The sequence below is a fragment of the Solea senegalensis genome, linkage group LG4 (assembly GCF_019176455.1).
Source record: "Solea senegalensis isolate Sse05_10M linkage group LG4, IFAPA_SoseM_1, whole genome shotgun sequence".
Taxonomy (NCBI): Eukaryota; Metazoa; Chordata; class Actinopteri; order Pleuronectiformes; family Soleidae; genus Solea; species Solea senegalensis.
The window spans coordinates 15,146,240-15,172,727 of NC_058024.1; the positions used below are offsets into that span (position 1 = coordinate 15,146,240).

Consider the following 26,488-nt stretch of genomic DNA (forward strand, 5'->3'; position numbering starts at 1 on the left):
GAAATTATCTTTATACATTCTTGATATACATCCATCTTGGAGCCACTGTTGTCTAATGATAAATTATCCTCTGGGGGAAAAGATCGGTATATCGGTGCTTCCCGTATAGATAGATGGTTTTAAATTCACAAGATATGCTTAGAAAAGTTTTGTCCAGTTTTAAACTAGATGTGTATGTTTGTTCTGATCTGCAAATCTTTGAGATTTGTTCATCAAAAGTTGATTCTGAGACACCTGAGTAAAGGTGTAAATTGTGTGAAAACACCTGAAAATAGGGTACGGAAAAACAAAACAAAACTGAAAGACGTTTACGTACCAATCAATATAAAGTATCTATAATCCTGTTTAGCTTTCAGTTGAGGAGAGAAGAAGGGAAACAACTTATCAATAAAAGCACCATGTGGAAGACTGGACACACTGTGCTTGAACTGAACACCACAGAAAACACCACAGGGAAGATGGGGCACAGCACCACTTGTCTACCACTTTAATAACAATAATAATAATAATACTCCTCCAACAAACTCAGCAGACCAGTATAATTAGCCAGGACATCAGAAAACTTGAGGCCTTGAAAAGCCTCCCAAAATATAAGGAAACAAGAGTTGTTGAGTTGTGTAAAAAGCAGTGTCTTTAAAAAAACTTAAAACTAACTTGTAGTTAGTTATTCTTTTCACACACACACCAATTAGTGCTAGTGAATTTGATCTCTGCATTGACGCACCAGCAATGAACACACACAAGCCGGGCACAGCACTTATCTTTGCCCGTGGAACAGTAGGGATTGGTTGCCTTGCTTAGGGGCGTCCAGTCCTTGAACTGTCTTAGGATTTGAACCTTTGAACTCCGGTTACAGGCTCAAATCCTTTCTTTTTGGCCATGGACTAGATAAGTAGTGCGTTTGCATTACACAATGTCTTGTGTTTCATTGCAGAACCTTGGCGGCCACACTGTTTTTCAGGCACATCTCATCTTGTACACTTCAAATGCAACTCTTTTCTTTTAGCTTAGTTCTTTTTGGCAAGCCCAACTCCTTCCCTCTTGGCCAAGAGCTATGAGCAGTGTGTTTGCATCGCAGAATGTCTTGTGTTTTGTAACTTTCCTTATTGTTTCAATAAGGAAATAATTCAATTGTTTCTCCTTCTGCCTCACAAACACACTCTCGAACAGCTTCACCAAAGCAAGCCGTGATGACCTTACATTTTCTCAAGTGTGTGGGCTCTCCTGGGTAGGTAGATTGACACACCAAATATGCTCATTTCAATCAGCTTTTTTAAACATACACACACACAAATATGACTTGTACATGCATACTCAGAGCAGCTTGAAAGGTATAATCATAGCACAGCTCTGAAATTATCATGTATTTACTCAACCATTCAAAACACCAAAGTAGAATTCTGACTTGATTTCAGTGTGCAACAGGAATTTCCACTATGATCAAAGTTTAACCTCACTGTATTATATGTGACAAACACACACACAGACACACAGCAGAGGCTGCAGCAGGAGTAACACACTGACTATATGAGCAGTGTGTGGCAGTGAATAGCAGTGCTCCACTTCAGGTGCTGAGGGTGCTGAAAGTTTAGTTTACTTTTAGAGTCCTTCATCACTGGTGCTCTAGAGACCAGGATGAGCACTGAGGCTGCAGAGAGTTGATATAGACGCGAGTCAATTAAGTGATCCCTTCTCAAGCTCTGGATGTTAGAATGTAACATTTTGCTGCTGTATATTTTCAACCCTTATAATTTCCATCTCTTTCTCTGCTTTCCTTCAGGATATCAACATCACAGTAACAGCTGAGAACCCAGCGGCATCTTTTGAAATTATAGTATATATTTAAATTCCTCTTAATTATAATTAACCAGCTATTCAGTGAAGTGCCCTGTAGGCATTCATTATGCAAATGAACTGGTGCCGTTAAAGGCGTGAGACACAGGCACCTGCTTGTTCACAGGGACAATACAAAAAAGTTCTTTGGAAGAACTGATACACACTGGACCTTAGTGATGCAATCAAACTGCTTTGATTCATTACATTCTTTGAAACTTAAAGTGATGGAAAGTTTTGGTTTGTTTTGTGATTGTGGAATTGAGCTAAAGCCAGTGTGATACACACAGTATAAACCCTCAGTGCATTGACTGATAGACTGGAAGGTGATTTGCATTGTGTATTGCAGCGAGTGTGACCAGAAATTAAAATGTGTTTTTAGCAACATAAAACAATAATAATAATAATAATAATAATAACAAAAAAACTTTCTAACTGTACACTACAGTTTGAATATTTTCAGTGGTATGAAATGAACTACGCCTTTCATTATTATTTAACAATAAATAAGTGTTTGTTACAGCAACAGCACGGCCAGTTGGAGGACATGTGTTTCAGTGCAGTAGGAGACTAACAGGTGTGGCTACTGTATGTGTTTTGTCACATAAAGCACACACAGCTATACCACAGAAAACCACAGTAAAAATGTACAACGCCTCTCACTGTGAATATTGGTGTGAGGACACACAAACACACATCGACAAGCTCTTATCACCGGTATTGTTGAATGCAAAGGCATCTGATTGCGGTCATTATGAACTTGTAGGTAGTGAAGATGTGTAATTAGCTATTGTCCTGGACAAACGCTTGGACACAATGCAACTGTAGCTATCTCATGAAGCCACACAGAAATACACTGGGTTAAGAGAAAAACACAGTACGGGGCAAGAGAGGACACAATGCCTCATCTGGGAACACAGAACCTCTGTCAGCCCTTACATTTTTTTTTAAACCCCCCATCATCAACCAATACACACACACACACACACACACACACACACACACCTGTGTCTCACCCACTCATGTAGAGCAGCCATGGAAGGAACAAGCAGTAATGAGGGTGGTTAATTGCTACTGTGTTGTGGTTAATTACAGGCTGTATGAATCTGGTGTTGGGTTGGGAAAGATAGTGTGGTGATGAAGGGGTGTCGTCAATTTAGCTCTAATGATCCCATTTTTATTTTTTCCTCAATAGCCTCTCTTTAACTTATTCTCACAAAAGTATGAACTTCATTTGCGTAAAACGTTTTCTGAGACATTTACATGAACCGGAACTTAATTAAATCTGCATCACTTGTATAAATGCATCCTTCTCACCAATTGCAAGCGGAATCGTTGTTTTCCAGGTGAACAGCTGTGTGCAGCTGATCTGGATTGTTGTCACACTTGTGATCACAGCAGAGACGCCCTCCAAGAGGTTTATGGTTGCGACACGCTGAGAGAAATCCACTTTGTGGTGGAGCGAAGAGAAAACGGCACACACCGTGCACAGCTGATGACAACATCACGACCACTTACTGGTCCACAGCAGTCACAGTCAATATTAAATTCTCAGCGTGGTCAGCCTGGTAATGCTCAGAAAATGAAGTGGATGAACTCGAGCGTCGGCAGAAAGCCACGGTGGTGATAAAGCCCTCATCATTCATTTATTTTTCAACTCCTCTCAGGTGGGATTTTATGTGGCCATAACTTCCACAGTAATAAAACGATTTAATCACGCCCACTCAAAACAATGCAAAGTGCAGACATAATGAGCAATATTTTGTAAATTATACTGTACATTAGTAATGCCAAGAAAACATAAGTATTCAAAAGATCACCCCGAGTTATGTGACCATGAGGGGGAAAAATAGATCTTAACCACAGTGTTTGTATCAACATAAAGCTGAAAAAACATAAAATAAAACAAACAAAGAACAGCTTTGTGGGTTACAGCACTGTTTTCCACTCAATGTCTCTGTGGCCATAAAAGAAAAGAGTCACTCTGCTTGTTGGTGCATTAAACAGGAAGAGGCTCTTATTAATGACCCTGATGCAGTTCCTACTACTGTACAGTAAAGACGCAGAGCAACAGCTTTGTTGCAAATAGGAATGTTTATGTAAAAATAAAAATCACCATTCATATCACTTGATATATGAAGTTAGTAAATTGACAGCTAATACTGTCCAATACTCAAGCATAGTGTTCAGAGGAAGATAACCACTCACTTGCTCTTCCATATTCACTGCATACATTTAGCAGGCCATACCAAATAATACAATCTGCTGAACAGAGGATTCAAAGCTAATGTTGCATCCTAGCATCTGAGCGTGCTCACTGAATTCTGGGATAGGTTGCATTTGGTGGCCATGTTTGAAGGAGCCTTTGAAACTGACCTTCTGACCTGGCCTTTTCACATCTCTGTGATGCAGATGGATGTCAAACAAGCCCTGGAGGATGAGGTAGGGAAGGCTAAAGTTTCAAGTAGTATAGGTTGAAAAGCATGACAAAGATCATTTTAAGTGAAGATATGAAATGGCTAATTAGCATCATTTAATACATGCCTACTCTGAGTGAGAGTGTTCTCCTTTTGTCCACTGCAGAGGCAGAAATGCACAGAAGCAGTAGCAGATGGTCTACAGGATTTTCACGTGTGGAAAGTCAACAGGGACCACATTAAAGTCTCACCACCTCAGGTTACAGCTTTTCAGATCATAAACATAACTGACACATATGGGCAATCCTGAATTTTTAACATTTCTTTAGAAGTTGAACTCTTGAACCTCACAAGTGTGTCTCCAGAAACACAGTTACACTTGAAAAGTCACAGCTACATGTAAAGAGTATTTACACAGAATGTTATTTGGAAAAGAAGTACACTGCTTTGGTTTCTTATTGATTTACCAGTGTGATACCCGATAGAATGATTTATTAACTTTTTTATTTGTATAATAATGAATTAATAACTTGTCGGGGAAGGTTCTCAGTCGTCCAGGTCATAGTCTTCAGTACTTGCTTGAGTTGAGTGGAAGACGTTTCACCTGAGACGCACCTGAGACGCTTTTTCAGTTCTGACAAGCTGGTGAGAAAAAACAGGTTTTCAACCTATGACAACCTGTTTTTTCCCATCAGCTTGTCCAGTTGCCTACAGCCAAGTATCATTAATAACTTTCTAATTTTAAATTTACAACCTATATTTTTTTGCATTAGACTGTACTGCATGTCAGTGCACATAGCTAAAGGAGTTAAATGCATAAAACCACTGTTTTTTCTCCTCAGTAACACAAGCCAAGACATTTCTGCAAGCACATCTTCCTACTACAATAAACTGAGTCAGTAAATATGATCATTTCAGAAGGCAGAAGGAACTTGATATTAAATAACTATTCCTACTCCAAAGGCATACATGGAAAACCATCACGCTATACCATTTCAGACAGAGATTTACAATTTAAATTAAATTTGCTGAATGAAAGAAAACAGCATCGTCAACAACAATTTCATCTGTTAAAAATCCTAGCAGGTTGATGCCATGGCACCTCCATACAACGTCTGACTGGAGACTGTAGTTCCAAACGCCAGAACAACCAGAATTCTGAGCTTAGTTCCATGGAAATAATTTCAACTTATGGGTTCAACACTTACCAACACTATTTGCCCTCAGCCCACAAAACATGACAGCTGACATGGATTTCCTTATGAGAGTAACATCCACAGAGGGGAAGGAAGAGAAAGAGAGACACTATGAGAGAGGAAGGAAAAAAGAGGACACGGATGGAGAAAGAGAAAGAGGAGGAGATGTGGACTGCCAGGCACTCAGGGAACAGTGCGATGATGATAAGAGATGACTGGCTCTTACGACTGCTCAACCTCAGAGAGAGCGACAGGGAGGGAGGGAGAGAGAGAGAGAGAGAGTGACAAAGAGAGAGGAGCACATATTGAAGAGAAAGCTTAGGATAGAGACAGTGTGTAAGAGTGAGGGAGGTATGAAGCAGCCAAAAATGATGAAAGAGAGAGAGAGAGAAATATATTTTTTTATTCTTTTGTCCATGTTATTATCTCTGCCATTGCACCCATGACGTTGTCTTTTTGCTTGTGTGCAGCAGCATAACTCAAAATGACATATTTTGATGATATTTGTGGGGATTTGATGGCCATTCGCACATTCTGAAATTTTACAGTACATTGAATTTTACGTTTGACAAGTAAATGAGATAATAAGATAATAATTCTGCGTCCTCTGAGTCCTCATCATTTTTAATCAAGTTTAGCCACTTTCATTAAAAAAACAAAAAAATAAATAAAACAAAACACTGTAGTTGTACATGAACACCAGATTTGTCGTGTTAAATTTGAAATTTGAACAGTATAAAACATATTTAAAATAACACTTGTTTGAGGCTTTGTCTCAATGTCCATAAACAGGCCAAAAAATAGAAACTATGAAACAAACTGAATGAAATTTGACATGCAACAGCTCAGAAACTGCTGGAATTTTCTTATATCTCAAACCGTTGCATAATTGCATAATGTGCAAACGTGTCATCTGCAATATGCTCAGTGTAAAAGGGGTAAAACTATGTTCAACACTTAAAGTGCCATGGGCAACACACACACAGAGCAGTCAGGTCTGACTATGTGTCAGTATCACATATAACAACTCTGCAAAAAACTTTGAAGTGTCCCAGTAACAATCAGTGATTGATACTCATTGTTTAATATAGTGTAATGGTGGATTTAAAGTGAAAACACAAACGCACACTCACTCACACATGCACACCATGCACACCTTCCATTACCTGCCGCTTTACCCTCCACCAGAGGGCGCTATGCCAATCTCAGCCGACATAGGGCAATAGGCGGGGTACATTCTGGACAGTTCGCCAGTCCATCGCAGGGCCACACTCATAGAGACAACATTCACTCTCACATTCACACCTATGGTCAATGACCAATTTACCTAATCCCCATCTTTCATGTTTTTGGACTGTGGGATGAAGCCAGAGAACCAAGAGAAAACCCATGCACGCACACACAGGGCGAACATACAAACGCCACACAAGGCCCTTGTTCCAACCTGGGTTCAAACCTGTGTCTTCTTGCTGCAAAGGCAAGAGCGCTAACCACTGTACCAACCATGTGGCCTGCACACAATCCATTTTTGAATAATTAGATCACATTCAATTTCAAAGTAAATGTAAGTATTTCTTTTGTGAATTATTTTGTTTTTCTCCCAAAAAGTCAAAGCCTGTTTTTAACAACAAGTAAGTAGTTCTGTTAAACTATTAAACTGTGCAGGACATTGGCAGAAGCTGCTGAAAACCATGATGTCTGCAGCTGATTATTAAACTCTGATATGATCTGACTAGGGTCTTATTAAAGGGCAACTGAAAATATCTTCAGTTTACATCTGTTTCTCTGTTTGTATGCATATGAATATCATATCCATTTGCACGATGAAATATTGCTGGGGAGAAGCTGTCAAACAAACCCCAAAGTCACCGTCAACACAGTTTTGTTCATCTGTTCACAGACTAGGTGACTGGGTGAGAACTCAGATCTTTGCACAGACCCTGCAGGGTTGCCTTCATTTCTGGAAAATATGATTCAGACCTTCACTTGTTTTGAGGGTGAATGGAAAGTTGCCTGATAGTTTTCTGATTGCAATTCAACCAAGCGTTGTTAATTCAGAAACAAACACACAGTCAAAGGCAACGTTTACAATCAATTTTGACATACAAAGGTGGAGTTACTGATGCAATAATTTCATCACAACCTTTCATGTAAACCATTTTATGATACACCTTCAGAAAATCTGGCTCATAATGGGAGGCTTTCACTAATTACAGGGCAAAATCATTACAAAACTAAATCTTACTGTGGCAGATTTGACAGTTGATTCAGTAACACAGGCTGGGATGGACGTGATGAATTGGGCCGGTCGTTGGGTCCATTGATGTTATTTTTTCCTCCTTTATCCACAAATTTGACAAAGCAATTCACCTTATATAACCAACATGTTTGCTCTATTAAGCTCTTGTTATGCAATTTTCTGGAAACAATCGTGACAATTTAGCAAAATAATCACTGCAATTGTATTTTTTGTGTAATTGTGTATAATTGTGACAGGCGGCAGGCCTGATTGTATCATTGTCCAAAGAATCAGTTGATTTACACCCACAGTGTCTGAAAGTTAAAGCTTTGCTTTTTATAGTTTCTTAACTTTAACTAGAAATCCATGAAGAAAATGCTCCTCAATATGTTGAGGAGTGTCTCCACAGCTATAGAAAGACATGGGTGTGTGCGTGTGTTTGTGTCTCTTTCCTTAAAGCTCTGAAGATTTAAAAAACGAGAAACAGAGAGAGGGGGCAGAAGTGGAAGGAGGCAAAAGAGTCACGAAAAATCATAAAAATGAGTCATGTCCACTTGCACGACACACACACACGACTCATGCACACACTTCAAGAAATCATATTTCATATATCTTATTCCTATGTGTAGGTTATTCTCCGCTCTTTAGCTTTCTTCTGTCTCTCTCTCCCCCACTCTCCCCCTCTCCCGCTCTAGGTTTTCAAGTACAAATGAATCCACACTCCAAATGACTGATAAGTACTTTAAAGTGGTGAATGATGGCCTCCTGTGGCTCAGAGCAGGAAACACATTCACAAGGACACACGTTACCACAGACACGATCACTCACGCACATGTACACACACGGGCTCTTCATACACAGGCACTATAGGCAGCTGGTTAAGAAAATAATCCACTCGCCTCCAAGCGTCTAGACAAGGATACACCAAGCATACGCACTCACATACATACAAAGACCGGCAACCTGATCTGAATGCATTCATTTTGCCTCTCAATCAGAGAGCAGCAGACATTCTCTAGACAGAATATTTAACGAAATGTTATCGCATATATTTTTTCAACATAAAGGGGCAGAGTTTGGGTGTTGTGTAAAATATATGCAGATGATACTGAACACAAATCATATAGTTACATATTCGGTGTGTGTAAATGAACTGAAAATTGTCTTTCTCTCTTCTCTCAAGCTCTCTATAGATAATTAGGCGTTTTATCATTTATGTAGACGGACAACCTTTTCTCCAGAAGATCACATTATCCCACACAACTTAACTGCACCCTCAGCTCTGTTCTGTAGGGAACTCATTTTCTGCACGGACATAAGAGTTCCACTGTCTGTTGAGGAAATTAGGGTTGATGATGATGATGATGACCATTTTCTGGTTAATCAACTCAGTCTCCTAACTCCTAGTTTAGTTAGGGGGATGTGCTTTTTGTGAGTTGTGGTTGAAACGGACACCTTAGTGTACGTTTCGACTATCAAAATGCAGTGGGACTGCAAATATCTAGGGTAAGAAACATATTTTTAGACCCTAGAGAAATAGGTGTATTAAACATAATTTATCATGTACAATATAATTCTGAGAATAAAACACTTAAAATACATTTCAACTGCAATACTGCAATAAAATAAATATATTATATATACTAAATAAAATATTATACAAGCAAAGCTAAAATGAGAAGGACTACATCACTGATTAATTCATTGCAACAACTAATCTAATATCAGTAGGAAAACAGTCTTATTTGGTGAATCTCCTGCACCCATATTGCAAACATATATGTCTCAATGCCTAATTTTAATGTAGCTCTACCTCTTTTCACTGCCTTCCCTTTCTCTTCCTCTCCGAGTCTATATCTCCCCCTGTTGTGTCATTCTATCATTTTAATGGCACTCGGCACTGCAGGACACAAATGAGGACAGATGCAGACGAAAAACTGTCTGAGAGCAACACCGAAAACAGTAAAACAGAATGGAATAAATACTGGGAGATGGACAGAAAGCCAGACATGAGGAGCAATGAAAGTGTTCTGTGAAGGAAATAAAACCATGAGAGTCAGAAGAAAGGAGGATAAGTGAAAGTAAGTGGATTAAGGAAACGCTCCTCAATCAAGAGAAAAGTGGCACAGCAATAGGTTCACTATACGTGTCGTTTATTCTAAAACCATATTCGTAAAAGTAAAAAAAAAAGGAACTTCAGTTTCACTCCGGGATTGAATTATTCTTGGGTCATGCCCCACTTCTCTACACAATTTCATGAATATCGGTTCACTGAATGGCTTTTGAGTAATCCTGCTGACAAATAAACAAATAGCAAATAAAACAAAATCTCCTGAGCGAAGATCATTATTGCATGCTTTTCAAACTTTGATTTTGTGCTCAAGTTTGAAAAAAAGAAACAAGGAAAAAAGAAAAAAAAAAGAGATTTTGGCACAGATGAGGCCGGTTTGTGTAGTAATGTGTAGTAGAAACTGCCAAAGGACATAGTGTATGTTGTTGTTCAGGATTATATTATTTTTATTAAAACAAGCCCCACTAGACTGACCATGGCACCTGAATTTAATAACCTCCAGCCCTAAAAAAGACATAGAAAGAAACAAAATGTATGTACGTGGCTAAATAGGATAATTAAAAGCAAGAACATAGGAGTGAAAAAAACACAAAATGGGTAAAGATTAAACCAACCGGCAGAAGAAAAACTGTGGTAAAAGTAGAAAATATCACAAAATGGAGATAGAGATGAAATGAGATACAGAGAGGATGAAAGTTGAGTGCAAATCAGGTTTTTTCACATTGCTGGCTGGATTTCAAGTGAGTTTGAAATGCAAATGAATCCCAAATCTGTTTTCCACTCTTCCTCAGTGGAATGTCAGCTTTCTGCCATGCCAGCTACACTACCTGTCAGTCCTCTCCTAATTCACCCTCTCATTTCCACAATATTGTCTTGCTTTGTCTCTTCTTTTGTAGTTCTCTTGCATTTCTTGTTCAGTTGGATGCTCTGTATATAGGGAGTATTAGAGATTTAAAGGGATGTGTTGTTTATTACTAATCTGTGGCATTCATTAGCCCAGTTTACTAATTTAAGGTGATTATAGAAGCTTGTGTAATGAAAATTCATTCAAAGTATCCAATAGATGTAGTTTTGGTAACAATTCACACAGATTAATTCATCAACATAAAAGCTAAGGTTAGTCATTGTAAGTGTATCTGTTCTTGTTAAAACTATAGGGTCTGTAATTTGGATCTGATATACTTACTGACACATCCCCTTTACGCACAAATAGCCATCAGTTATTCAAGTTCACAATACTGTCAAAATACTACCAAGGATTCCACTGAGACCACAATGATTCACTACGTACCCGTCCGTGTGTGTATGTGAGTGTCACAACAAACCAGAGAGATTAAGTAGAGAGGATAACCTGAAGTTAGTGAGCAAGTCTCAGGAAAATGTAAAAGTGCAACCAAAGTTGAGCTTACAGTGTACACAAACACACTTCGACATGGACTTTATTTGAATGTTTTCCTTCAGATTTGTGAAATGTGGAGTGTTTCTCAGATAAACAAGTGCTTGTTATTATACCACATTTGACAGTTCCTTTAACTAAAAACAAAAATCAATCTTCAATTATCTGATATTTATTTTCATAAAAGTGATACTTGATACTATACATACCCCACCCTTAAACAGCCCGATTAAAAATAAGCCTTTTTTCTGTATGACCTTAGTATTACAAAAAAAGAAAGAAAAAAAGTTATCCATGGCAACCGTTTCCTTGAAATGAATTGTTAATGTTGCATGTCTGCAGGAAAAAACAATTTGTTGTTACCTTTCACAACAAACGCATAAATCCCTGACACAGAAAATAATTTCAAACATTTCATCTCATCTTTCTTATTCCTCTTTCGAAACATCACCACTCCTACGTACCCCCTCATACCCCCTCATCCCACATTTTGCTCACTTGTAAGTTGCCTTGACATAATGAGGCCAGCGTTAAAAAAGTGAAGGATTTTCTCTCTATTTTTCCCATTGTCCTTCTCTCATATTTGTCTTTTCCTCTTCCTGCCAATCAGTGTGCACTAATATTCTAATCCATTTATAATTCATGCTCATGATTTTGCTATTTTTAGCCACAAAAACTCCAGTCAGACATGCACAAAAGCATTTAACTCATTATGGTTATTCTTTTTTCAAAAACATACACCTTTCGTTTTACACATTTCAGTGTTAAATATCTTTAACACCTTGTTGTTACAAGTTTAACAACACCTACATGTTGTTCAACTGTAGCTATCTTGTTAATGCTTATTAAGTACTAACAAGACTAAAGGCTTCAATCTAGATGAATGAAAAACAACATCCAGTACATGAAAACATAAATCAGATTTGATTAAACAAAGGAAAAAAAGTTAATGAAAGATATGGCCTCAGATATGGCTCAATCCATGGATATGGCTCTCTCAAGTCTCTCTTGTCTATTATCAGTTTTGGATCCTCCTGTCACAGAACTTGAACAAGTAGATACATGTAATCATGTACGTAACCTTGATATCCTCCTCCGACCATACAGTTTACTTGTTTGAAATTAATTCATTGTCGCAAATCAGGTGAAATTCTCTGAACCTAAAGGCATCTCCTGGTGTTGTTGTTATGCAGCAGATGGTCAATGGGAGACTGTAGAAAGAGTTAGGGTGTACTGACTGTCTCCATTTTACAAGTCTTAGTTATTATATTCAAGAATGAACTATGGACGTAATGTCGTTGAAGACAGCGTCTACAGTATTTCCTGAATAAGAGAGGGGCCGTTATGGCCTGCAGTATTGTGATTGTGTTTTCCCATCTGCATACAGGAGTGGGTACTCCTGTCGCTCAATCCATCTCTACTCTCTCCAGGTACTGGCGATCCAGATGTGGTAACAGGAGACCAGAAGAAGAGTAGCAGAGGGAAAACGTGGAGGCAACAGTGACAAATTTAGTGGAACCTGACAAAGATCTGTGTGTTTAGTGTAGATAAGTCTAAATATAGTGTTGTAAAGTTCATTAGTTCATTAGTGTTAAGTCACGGTACAGTAGGGGTGAATCCCCACTTTTGTTTGAGCAGCACTTTTCTCCTGTTTACCTGGAGGAAAGGATCAGTGTGTGTCTTTGCTGTCTGTTGTTTGATAGTGTTTAGTCAGTTTCTGATTGGTGAGGAGTTGGGATTTATCTTGGGAGTTATTTTGGCCTGGATTCAGCCTGAAGTCTTTTTTGTAAATATATTCTCATGAGCTCGGTCACTTTATGCTGTAAATTATAATAAACTGCTCACTGTTGTCACACAATTTTCACTCTCTGCTCGTGTTTTTATGTTGCGCTCTGACATCCCCGAGGCCGGGCCCAACACTCTCTGTACTCTTCCTTTTCTTCAGGATGTGGCTTTCTTTGTATGCTGTCCTAGTACTTGCTCTTTTTTCTCTAATTTGTTTCTCATCTCCCTCTTCCCCCATTTCAATCTGGCCTTGCCTAAATCACCGCCTCTAGCTTACCACATTCTCCTTTTGTTTTGCTTCAGTCCATCAATCTTACACTCCAGCTTTCCTGCCTTTGCTCTCCAACCTCATCTCTTTCTCTTTTTTCCACTCTCTCTCTCTCCACTGGAGGTATAAATAAGTCTCCTAATAAAGTGCTAATTAATCTCTGGTGACAAAATCAAAGTAAGTACATCTGCATTGCTAAGAGGAACAACACAGGGAGAAAAGATGTAGACAGGAAGAAAGGGAGGGAGAGAAAAAGTAAACTTGAAAAAAAACTGTGGAGGCAGATATTTATCAACATTTTTAAGAACAAGATCAAAAAGTGTTGATAATATCTGAAATATATTAAAAAAGTGTGTTCCATAAAAAAAAAATAAATAAATAAATATTCCTGGGGTCATAAAACACAGAAATAGTCAGCAGAAGGAAATTACATAACTGTATTAAGAAAATAAAAGATGATAGTGTTGAAAATGACAGACTGAAATGGATTATATGATGGAGGGAGATATAGAGGTGAATGGAAAAGCAGAGTGGGAGGATAATGGGAGTAAAGTCAATGTAATGTGAGAAGTTTTGAGCGCTATCAAAAAAATCAATGAACAAAAAAAGGGTAAATCATTGTCGCATCACTTTCAGTTAAAAATTCCAGCTCGACATTCATCACTAACATCATACCACAATAGTCATGGATATTTTCGCTCCAAAATGGAACTTGTATGAATAACTCTTGCTCAGCCACATAGTGCAGGTTTGAATTTGTGCAACAGATAAAAAGGTTTGATGGCACTAAAAACTCATCAACAAGCCTCAGCTCCAAGCAGCCGATTCTCAAATAAACCTCTAAACATCTTTCCATTAGCACACATATGAGAACACACACACACACCACAGATGTGTTATTTATCTGTTCAACTAGTCAAAAATGTGTTTGCACACTGAGAGAAGATGACGTTTATAAAATGTGACATAGAATACTTAACAATTTGAGCAAAATATCAAATCTTGGATATTCTAAACCCCATCTCTTGAAATTATATATACATACATACAGGGAACCACAACAAAGGGAATTTGTATTAATGTCAATGACTGATATCATAACTTAATCTTAAAAAAAGGAGGTGCTGTGATGCATCTGCAGCCCGGACAGAAGAGATGCCAATTCCAAAGCCAAAGTGTGGTAGACTGGCAACTCGTCCAGGCCGTCCCCTAATGTGAGGGGAATTGCGTCAGATGAAAAGCGTCAGATGCGTTGAGTATAAATGTTACATGGCTTTTTCCAAAGTTGTTATGAGTCATGGTTTATCACCTTCAGCTACCTTGTTTTGGACATCACTGATCTTTGGTACTGAATTGCGTCGTCCACCAGTCAATCTCGAAGACAGTCATATTTATGTCATTCTATTGAAACAACAGGACACCAGTGTGTGGTATGTGGTGGTAAAAGGATGCTGACATTTTAGTTAGAGACAAAACCTTTGACTTTTCGTAACATGCCAATTTGAGGGAACTGTGACACAACTCAAGGACACTAGCTCCGTCTCTTGTTTTTAGATTTAGAAATCAGACTCCAGGCTGCAGTGCACCCTGACAGACCGACAGGCGGCGTTTTTGTCCCCATTTGCCTTTTTTTTTTTCTTTCTGCACAGCTCCTCCAGACTTAACTTCAAAGCAATAGATCCCCAAATCCATAAATAAATCAGGAGAAGATGGGGGGTGGGCACATCTCTCTCTTCCTCTCACCCTCGCAGACGTGCACCACATATACAATTTCAAAACGATTTGTAACAATCACACAATAATGAAAAAGAAGATAACATACTGAATAGAAACGGAACAAATTTAAATCTCCCAGTCACGACATCAACTTGCATAAAGCTATGAGCTAAAAATGGTTTAATTATACGGAATTCAAAAACTTGCAACCAACAAAAAAATCCCAAAATTGGGTCTGCTCTTATGGAGAGTTGTAGTGTCAACACAGACTGTCACAGACACACAGGCGTGTCATAGTCATACATACTGTTTATATATGGCTATAACATTTAGACAACGCAAAGGGATTCCATTAAGAACACTTTCTTTTTTTTACTGCTACAAATATAAAAAGTTGAGTTAAAGCACAAGAATAACATTATTCTTATTGTGATGTATGACCATGATTGTATATATGATATGATATGTGGGTAAGTATAAGGTTCAGAATAAGAAGAGTGGAGGCACAACTTCACAGGGAGAGCGACTCAGACACAACACCGATAATACAAAAGAGTAAAAAAAAAAAAAATGCCATTGGGGAAAGGAAAAGGAAAGAAAGGTTCTCCCATGTCCCCCGTCTTTGATGACTGACAAAAACACAAGCTTGATGATGAGGGGATTTGAAGTTGGTTGTAGAGCCCAGGAGGAGAAAAGCAGCAAGTAAAAGAAAGATCAATTAAACAAAGATTAAATGATAGCGGACAGGCAGAGGGGAAAGTAGCATGAAGCGGTCTGAAGAGTCAAGTTAAACCGGTAAGTTTAAAATCAAATAAGGAAATAACAGTAACGAGAAGACGGTCCTTTAATTTTACCTTTTTGAAGAAGTCTTCTCTTCAATATCGCCTGAAGAAAAAGCATTTTACCACACACAGACTCCAGAGCGGACTGTCTCTTCATGGAAGAAGCGGAGGAGGAAGAGGGAGGCAGAACTTCTGTCTGCATTCACCCCTCGCTCGCTCTGTCTCTCTCTCCCCTCCTCCTCCTCCTCTACCTCAGTTCACTCTCTCAAAGGGACACCCCCCACCATTCTCCCCGCTGACACCACATGAATTGCAGCCTGTGTGCATGTTTTCACACTTAAATGGGTAAAGAAATTATCAATTCGAATCAAACTCTGCCCTCAGCCCAATGTTTTTTTCTGATATCAATTCTGTTCCGACACAGCCGACATCCCTGTTTTCACATGTTCTCCTCCTCATTTTCTTTATGCACTAATTTAATTACAGCAACTCCCCCCTCCCCTTTCTCCTCTCATGTTTCTCTCATGATTATGCAAAAAAATTGAAGCTCAATGCCTTCGGGACTTTCGATGCCCTAGTTTTTTTTAGTTTTTTTTGCTAGTCTTCAGTGTCTAGTAGGTTTTTATGAAGCAGGTTCCCTTCTCTCACAGTCTATTTCCCTCTCTCTATCGCTCTCTCCATCAAAGGTGCAGCCACAAGATGAAAGTTTCCTAGCCCCCAAAAAATCTGGATCATTACTTTTTCCTCGACTTCCCTGTAAGGTTGGTGATCACACTGGACCAGAGTCACTAAAGTGACATTAAACCAAGAAATACTTTCCTCACTTTCCTCCAAAGCGTTGGCCTGAACCTTTTTATTGCAAATGTTGCAAGCTCGTCTAAGTATATGTGCCACTAAAAGACATGCACCATGTTCCTTATTGTGCATAGGTTAAAACAAAGCCAAATTGAAGTTTTATTTACAAAGCTGCCTCCAATACGTCTGACACAACAGATATAAACAGAGTTGCCTCGGGACTTCCTCTCTATGACCAACAGCGATTTATGCACATACTGAGTGTCCAGTGCTATTGGAGGTTAGGCCACAATTTGTTCATGGAAGATAACAGCACAGTTTAATTTGAGCCATAAATGAGCCATACAAGGACAGATGAGAGCCACATGGCCAAATACAGAATTTCAGCACCATGGACAGTGACTGCTGAATCTCTTTTCTGGCTTGTTGTGCAACCGAAAGTCAAACAAGCACTCAGACAGGCTCATGCTGAGTCCACAAAGGCTTATAGAATTGTGTCTGAAACTGAGCTCTAAATGTCCAGCGTGTATTCTGTAGATGTTTGTATCTTCAGATAAAAAAAAAGAAAAAAAAAAGTATCACTAGAAAAGATAATTTGTACTATGGAACGGCAGACTTCCTGGTACACAGGATTCAAATGGATTGCATTTGTGTAGCCCCTTTTTCTAGTCTTGATGGCCAATAATTCACAAATTGATGTCCACCACACTGTGTGTTTTTTTCCCCACAGTTACTCCAAATCTTACACAGCAAATTCTTACCATATCTGCCACCACTGTGTCTGTGTCTGGGTGCCACTGCCTATTGAGACACAAACTCTCAAACTGGTTACAGGACAAACCCACAGATGGGTATATAGAACATTGAGAGACATAAATGGGTTAAAAATATAATTCTCTTCTACAACTGCACCAGGCAGCTTCCAGGCATGTGAAACCACAAAGCCCAGGCATCACCATGAACAAGCAAGTATGTTCTGTCAACATCGGGTAAGATGATGGTTGAAGTAAAGGCCTAGTCTCCAGGCTTCTGTCTTTAACATGTGGAGGCTCAGCAGTGCTGTGTGTCACAAGTTTTTGTCCTGGGGAAAACAAATGTTTTCACATTTTCATGTGTCAGTGAAACATCTGAATTGAAGAGAACGCAGACACAAATGCTACCATCATGTTTTGATATATAATATAATTTGATATATGAAAGGAATATGTATTTCTAACTGCAATATGACACACATTGTGCATCCACCACATTTTAGGGACTTTAAACAATGTACCATAAGTCTATCAGCTATACCACATATCTCCAATTAACCTGAACTCCAATCATGTCTTTGTGCATCTTTGGATTGTGGGAGTAAGGCCATAGCTACCCTTTGTTCACAGGCGTGATCATGGACGCTCCTCAGATTCAAACCAAGAAACCTGTTAGAATCATGAATTACCATAAGCATGGCTAAGTTAATGTAAACTCAGTGAATGGACAAAGACAAAAGAGCTTAAAGGACCAGTGTGTAGGATTAAGAGCCACTTAGGGAAGAAGTCTCAGATACCTGTTGCAAACAAATGTGACAGACACATAGCTCTCATGAAGTCTCATGGGCCCGACAGTAAACTTTGTCGCAACCCTTAATCCAATCAGGAGCCAGAAAGAGGCAGTCCTCTCTGCTGATGAGGTTTAGGCGTTTTGACAGTAAACAAATGGACTGTGTACATGAAGGCCAACGGATGATGAGACGTTTACCATTTAGCAAATGGAACATGAAATAAAAAAGCAAGGAATGAGAAGAATAAACTGATTGCATCAGGAGTAAGTGTTACATTTCTGTGCTTACTCATTACATCTGTCCGGTATAAATATGCTCATGCTACAGTGGTTGGACACAAATATAAGCACCAGTACAGTCTAATGCAATCAGATGCAATTTTTCTAGCAATTAACTATTTTTTATTTGGCTTTGGCTTAAATAATGAAATTAAATACAGTAGTGCACATCGCAGACTTGTTATTATGGTTTTTCACTGACTACCACAAACTTCCATCCGTCCAATGAAAGCTGCTGTCAGCAATGTTGTCTTAGGGCAAAGCAGCCATTAGGATTCATTCCTGATGCAATCAATCTGTTTATTCTTCAGTGTGTCCTTGGCAGAATTGTTTTTTTTAATTTTGTATTCCACTTGCTAAAGTTATTTTCAATGCCTGAAAGGTTTAACTTGCAGTCAGTTCCAAGGTTGCTGTCACCAACAGAAATGTCAAAAAGAAAATGAATTTAAAAAGGAAAAGGTATTTTTATTTTTCCCCGTGTCAACAGTGAAACGTCTGAAGTGAACGGTCCTGTGAGAGGAAGGATGTGGAAGTCTGCTCGCTCCAACTCCTGCTGTGTTATTTCCATCTCTCATCGACTAGAGAGCATGACCTCAAATTGTGTGCTAAAAATATTTGTTTCTTTGGCTCTATTTTTCAAATTGAAACATCAGCAAAGAGTTGGACATTACATGTCACGTCGGGATTGTGCAGTTATATTCAGTTGGGAACATAGAATAAGTGTAGCTGCTGACTTTGGGGGCTTGTACTTAACAGTTGAGGAGAAATTTAAAGACAGATGTGATGAATGTTCAAAATCCAATGTTTTGTAAGTAAACCATCTTCAACAAATCCTTCACGGTTGAATCTATGCTATGTCAGTTTACCAGAAAGGACAAACAATGATAATGGTTTAGTTCTCCTGGCTCCTTTACTCTGCACCACAAACAGGAGAGATCACCTGACTGAGTTTTAGAAGCTAAACAGATTTGTAACCTTTACAATTTCATCAGAATAATAATCCTACAGTATTCTCACATATCTCCTTATAAGCAAGAGTTCACCATGAAGGTACAGGTTTTATAAGCAAGGACAGTTGATGCTTGACACAGTGCTTTTAAATTTTGGTTTCTAGTTACATTTCCATAAATCTCCTTTAGTTACTAGCTTTCTAGCCATTATGGAGGTGCAAACATCTGTTCACAGAGTCAGTGATTTTTTGTGCTGAATGTATTACCCATTTGACATTGAATAAGTACTGACTTCTGAGTGTCTATCACTATCTGTACCATCATGCTGCACAGGAACACTGAATGAATCATGTAATGAATCATCTATACACTTCGTCCATGTCTATTCATTCATATTAGTATTTTCTCCATACCATTGATATTGTCTCTCTTTCTTACTATTCTCACCACCATTTTAGCCTATGATAAACTGAAATGGAATTCACCCACAGCTGGGGATCGTTTGTTTCTCCAGGTCAGGTCAAGATAATTAACTTCATCCCACCTGGCATGTCAAGTTGATTAAATTGAACCACAGAGGCTGATGGGAGCACACACACACACACACACGCACACAGGTGTAAACTGACTAATGCTGACAGGTTCCAGCTCCTGACAGCTTCCTGCACAGTCAGTGAGGGGTTTCATTTTATTGGAGCTGTAATTTACTTGACAAATGGGGCAGGAGTTGTATGTATTTGGGCAGCTTGTTAACAATCAAAGATGCTACTGACACCAGTTAACAGAGGGGAGTCTCTTTTCACAAAGAACGGAAATGGGCTGTGCTACCACAGCAACACAGGCGAGACATGAGTGACGCAGACAGTTGTTTCTCAACACAAACACACTACACATTCACCCTATATGCCACTCATTCCCAAACCTGAGAATTCCAGAACCCATTTCAGAAAATCCTCTGCAGTCAACCAAAACCTTTAACCATAAGTCAAATCAACACACAGTTTTTCACATCCGCTCTTCTAAGAACACTACATAGGCATCCATTCTTTTGGACAGCCTAAACAAAGTGATTTTGCTAATCTTAATCACCAGTTAATGCCTAACCTTAACTTTAAAATAAGTGCAATTCAAATCAATTCAGTTTATCAGAAATAAGGTTTTGCCACATAATGACCCAATGACTGGAGTGATCCGTCAACTATGATCCCAAACTAATTATAAGAGTTTTGATCCAGAGAGAAGGTGAGGAGGTAAGAAAGGTCAAATACACAATAAACAACAAAATCATTTAAACCTCACTGCTTTGCTTTAGTACATCAGATTTTATAATTTATGATGTGCTACAGTTATTTCAAGGTCAAATTAAAACTGAATATTAAATAAATACATATTTTAATGATCTCTCGGTCCACCTGTAGTACCGTCACAGCCAACCAGGCTCCCACAACTAAAGGCAGAATCGCTGCACTAAATTCAATTAAATCGCACAGCAAGCTTTGACAAGGACACAAGAATAATTTGAATAATTTCACTTTCTTTTTAATTCAAATGCAGGCCTCCGTCTTATGCACTGCATGTAAATCGACTTCTTTTATCTGACTGCATTTTTAGCAACAGTAACAGTCTAAAACTAATTTTGAATGTGATATGACCTCATTTGTAAAATTATGTTTTTGAAAACTCTTAGCCCTCCATAACAGGAACATGACGCTAAAGCAGGTGCTCTCTCTTGTTCTTGCTCTCACACTTCCTCCCTTGCATTTTGAGTTTTACTTGTTTTACATATTAGCTCAAGATTGTTTTGTTTTTGTTCTTACACAATGGCACACCCCAATGTGTCCATAGGCACAACTTTACATAATAGCAGACAGACGCATAAATATGTGCATGCATGCTGCCACAGTTAATTTTCATCCTTTTGATAAATAGACAGACTAATACAAATGTGCACTACATAAGAATAATGAATTCCTAATGAATTCTGCTAGACTTGATGAGGGTCGCAGACACACACACATACAGCCACACACAGGGTTGTGAAGCAGTTAACAAAGCATGCTCGGTAAGATACATGGGGCTCATTATTCTCTGACTTTTGCAGAGAAATTCTGAAATACATTAGTGTTGATTTTTTTTTTAATACTTAAAAGTCCTGGTTCACCTGACCTTGTCTGCTGGACTGCATACATAGGCCACTCTAGTTATGTCTCCAAAGCTCTAGTGGATAATTAAACCTAGGTCTTTGAATAAACAGTGGTTTAAATATTGTGAGGACAAATCTGGATTTACTGGTAGGCACTTTTATAAGCCTCTTCCATTGGAAGTTATCAAATATTAGTTTGTCCTTTAAATGTACAAACTGATTCTCTGAAACTCTTTATTATACAGCAAGCAATCTAAATGTGTGCTCTTACATTTCTTTGACAGTAGTAGCTGTCAATATGGTCTTTAATTGCTAAAAAGACAATTTTAGCACTATGAAATAGCATTGTTGTCTTTACTGAATTATGTCTGAGAAATGTGTTTGCTCAGTGGGAGGAGAGCAGAGGGAAGGACTCACATGGGCCAGGGTTAAACAAATGCTCTTGGACTTGCTGTTTTATTTTATTTTCCATTTTATTAGTCTTCAGTGCATTTGCTATTGTAACTGGGTTAAAGTAGACTTCACCAAACTTTTCTGTATAATTCATTTTAAAATGATTAAACTGGAGAAGTGTGCCAAGTGTCAAAAGCCACTTTGTATGTGTTTGAAATCAAACTAAATAATAGCACAACATTACTTAATAGATGCAGTAAAAAAAAAACAACAACCCCAAAATAGATTATAATGATACCATTGATGAAATTCAGTTTGTCACAGCTGAATGGCTGTGTACTGTAGAAATCTAGAAATCAACATGAAGAGCAGATTATTTGACAGGGTTGGATTATGTACCCCCAAGAAACCAAGAATTCATGGCAACAAACCATATTTCCTTTTAACGATTCTCCACAAATATCTACATAGAAAATAATAAATGGATCAATGTAATGACATTGTTTTCTTACTAATATAATCATTTCTGGGAATGTAAGCAGCTTGTGAAAATACTTTTTTTAACTATCATCCTTCAAGAGAAGTGGGTGTACTGACAATGAGTGGAACTGAGTGGCTCTGATTCTTTCACTATTTTTATATTAAAATCTTTGTAACCCCAATGTTCAACTCCTACGAACTGTTTATTAATCTGGGAATGTTATATTTCATCAACCAATTCTCTGATTCAAGCAACACAACAAAACAACCCTGCAAAGTCTGTGGGCTGAAACAAATGAGGCTTTTCCACAATGTTAACAGCCTCATCCATAATGAGCAACAATGGGAAGAGAAGGTTTTATGCAAGGCCAACCTCAGATGGGGGAGCATTCTTTCATTAAGCTAATGTGGTGTAAGCGCATTCACCTCCGTGAGTCAGTAATGAACTCAAGTTAAAACAGTTTGTGTCCTCAGGGTCAGACTTGCCTTTGTTTTCCCTGTCATGTTGGATGTGCTCCCTGCTGCTTGGTGGCAGAGGCTAACCACGAAGCCAATGGAAGTGGAAGCAGCTGTGACAGGGGTTACTGAATGTCACTGCTTCATAACATAGTGATTTTGTGATCTTACCTAAACCAAGTAGACAGGTTGTAAAAAAAAATAATCATAAATGACTTAAGTGTAGTCAGCTGACTTCCTTTCTTCTGTTCCCCTGAGCAGTTCTGATGAGACTTAAAAGGTTGTTTTTTTACAGAGGTTAAAAAAGCCTGTACTGTATCAGCATTTTGTTTTTGGTGCACTTAGTTAATGAGGATTTGAGTCAGCTGACTGTGTATCCAGTAGTTAACCAACTCGCTTGGCGTGCTTTAGTCTGTCCTTAATAAGAACAGTAAAACGTCAAAAACAACAAACATTCCCAAACAACTAAACTGGAAAATATGAGTGGAAATTGACCTGATCATCATGCAATGTGCATATCATGTCAATTTCATGTAGCCAGCATTATGCACATTTTTTTTCATTCCCTGGCTGTTTAGGGATAAAGGCTTGCTTTCCTTAGCCCCTCCCACCCGATGAGCACAGACAAACAACTTTGCCGATTTCTCTGAATCATCTCAAAGCTGCAGCTCCATTAATGCAAAATAACATAATTCATCACCATCATTGCAATCGCGGAATTATGATGATGATCATTAGACAAAACACTTTCTTTAATCCACAATTATTGAGTTAGCACTTTAAAGTCAGGCGGGAACCTACTTGTCACTTCTTGTCTTCTACCCTTTTAACATTTGTTTCCTCGAATTACCTTCATTGTTCTCTTTAATATAAAAACCAGGATTTATATCCATCTCCCTCATCACTTTCTCCTCTCCTCTCCTTCTTTACCTCTTCTCCCCATCTTAATGATCATACTATCTTTTTTCTCTGTCATCAGGTTTACAGAGCTCATCCTCTCTCTCATATTCTCAACTTGTATTCATTCTTGTTTTTTATAGTTACACTTTGTCTAACTATCCATCTATGTATCCATCTGTCCTCCCCCCTTGCACACTCACTCCTCATTCACCTCCGTGAGTCAGTAATGAACTCAAGTTAAAACAGTTTGTGTCCTCAGGGTCAGACTTGCCTTTGTTTTCCCTGTCATGTTGGATGTGCTCCCTGCTGCTTGGTGGCAGAGGCTAACCACGAAGCCAATGGAAGTGGAAGCAGCTGTGACAGGGGTTACTGAATGTCACTGCTTCATAACATAGTGATTTTGTGATCTTACCTAAACCAAGTAGACAGGTTGTAAAAAAAAATAATCATAAATGACTTAAGTGTAGTCAGCTGACTTCCTTTCTTCTGTTCCCCTGAGCAGTTCTGATGAGACTTAAAAGGTTGTTTTTTTACAGAGGTTAAAAAAGCCTGTACTGTATCAGCATTTTGTTTTTGGTGCACTTAGTTAATGAGGATTTGAGTCAGCTGACTGTGTATCCAGTAGTTAACCAACTCGCTTGGCGTGCTTTAGTCTGTCCTTAATAAGAACAGTAAAACGTCAAAAACAACAAACATTCCCAAACAACTAAACTGGAAAATATGAGTGGAAATTGACCTGATCATCATGCAATGTGCATATCATGTCAATTTCATGTAGCCAGCATTATGCACATTTTTTTTCATTCCCTGGCTGTTTAGGGATAAAGGCTTGCTTTCCTTAGCCCCTCCCACCCGATGAGCACAGACAAACAACTTTGCCGATTTCTCTGAAACAATCTGCCCATATTGACATGTTTTATTACTTTTTAGGTCAACTTTGCTGTTTATCAAAGTAGGGCAGAGTGAGAAAGTTGTGTCTGTTCATAGTTACAATAGCTGAGTAAAGCCACTTCAGGAATAATGCAGGATGCCTTGGTTGGATGAGATCGTGTTCGAGTTTCCTTTTAGAAAAGATGTGAAGCTGCTTTGGGAAGCAAATTAAATCTCCTGGAATATCAAAGAGGTCTCTTCACAGCATCTTAGAGCTGTACACGCCAAGTGTCCATACAGAGAAAATGGATCTGTTTGAGTACGTTTGAAGTTTTAAATTTCACAACGTGGCCTCAAGAAGACAAAGGCTTCCTTATACTGTCGGCTCAGCTTCTTTTATTCGAGTATTTGCAAACGAAAACCTCATATCTGCTTCCTCAAAAAAAAAAACCTTTGCGCATCTTCAAAGGAAGAAGCCATGTTTTGGGAGTCTCTCTGAATTTATGACTGTGCTCTGCTCATTCCACTGACTCGGCTTCTCTGAATCATCTCAAAGCTGCAGCTCCATTAATGCAAAATAACATAATTCATCACCATCATTGCAATCGCGGAATTATGATGATGATCATTAGACAAAACACTTTCTTTAATCCACAATTATTGAGTTAGCACTTTAAAGTCAGGCGGGAACCTACTTGTCACTTCTTGTCTTCTACCCTTTTAACATTTGTTTCCTCGAATTACCTTCATTGTTCTCTTTAATATAAAAACCAGGATTTATATCCATCTCCCTCATCACTTTCTCCTCTCCTCTCCTTCTTTACCTCTTCTCCCCATCTTAATGATCATACTATCTTTTTTCTCTGTCATCAGGTTTACAGAGCTCATCCTCTCTCTCATATTCTCAACTTGTATTCATTCTTGTTTTTTATAGTTACACTTTGTCTAACTATCCATCTATGTATCCATCTGTCCTCCCCCCTTGCACACTCACTCCTCATCCATCTATCACCTTCCTTTCTCACTAATGAGCTAAATGTCATCTGTCTCTGCTCCAGATATGTCAGAGTTCTCCCTTGACACAATCAAACATTCATCACACACACACACCTGTGTTCCCTACGTCACTCAGGCTTCTAGGGGGAGTTTGATCACCTGATCAGAAGCGTCACAAGAGCTTTATGTATGTTCAAAATAGCACACTCCAGTGTTTCTACACTGGTGTTCAAACTAAAAAAAACTGTGATCACGCATTTAGATACAAAACTGTTTGTGAGGCAAGATGTTCAACACCAAGATTATGCAAATGTGGCAAAAGGGTATAGGGCACAATATTAACAGATGTATAAAGTCTATGATTACAATATAATAACAACATTTGACATTATTTTATTCACATTGTAACAGCAGGAAAGTTTAGACCCAAATGTGACTTGTTTTGTCTGAATGATTGATTAAAGAAAAGCAATTAATTGATTTATTTATTCTTAAATCATTTAGCAAAAGTAGATATTGTGTCTCAATTTTTTGCCAAGATTTGACTTGTAATAAATTAAGTTCTCACGGTGAGTTGCTGTCCCTGTAGAGTGACCTACATTAGACATTTTTAAGAAACTAAACTGAAGTCAAGTTAAACAATGTTAGTTGTATCTAGGAATGGAGTGATGATTTCATCTCCAAAGCATATGAAAACAAAAGAGTTGGAAACACAAATCACTCGCCATATTAGGCAAAAGAGACTACAGCCCTAAAATCATCATGCCTTGCTCTTTCACCAGCATGGCTTCTTTAACATGTCGTCTCCACTCAGCGGTTGAGCAAGTTGTCTTTCAACTCAAAGGTTGTGGGGTCATGCCGATGTGTCCTTGGGCAAGACAATTAACCCTGTGTTGCTCCTGACAGCTGTGCCTGTAGCGCGTGAATGGGTGTGAAAGACGAGCGATAGAAAATGAGCTTTGAGTGGTCATCAAGACTAGA

At 38.6% G+C, this 26,488-nt stretch overlaps 1 protein-coding gene across 4 annotated transcripts in view; it reads right to left on the minus strand.

Annotated features, from left to right (window-relative positions):
* The window catches only part of grip2b (glutamate receptor interacting protein 2b), a 160,050-nt gene that overhangs the window by 36,791 nt on the left and 96,771 nt on the right, over window positions 1-26,488 (minus strand). The window contains exon 1 of one of the 4 annotated variants that reach the window (XM_044024396.1): window positions 15,776-15,831. The exons of 2 other annotated variants lie outside the window; for them this stretch is intronic. In XM_044024396.1, the coding sequence (XP_043880331.1) occupies window positions 15,776-15,821 (46 nt within the window). In that variant the 5' untranslated portion in view covers window positions 15,822-15,831. Of the gene's footprint in view, window positions 1-5,458; window positions 5,508-15,775; window positions 15,832-26,488 lie in introns of those variants that run through there. One more of the 4 variants, XM_044024397.1, reaches the window with a different exon arrangement.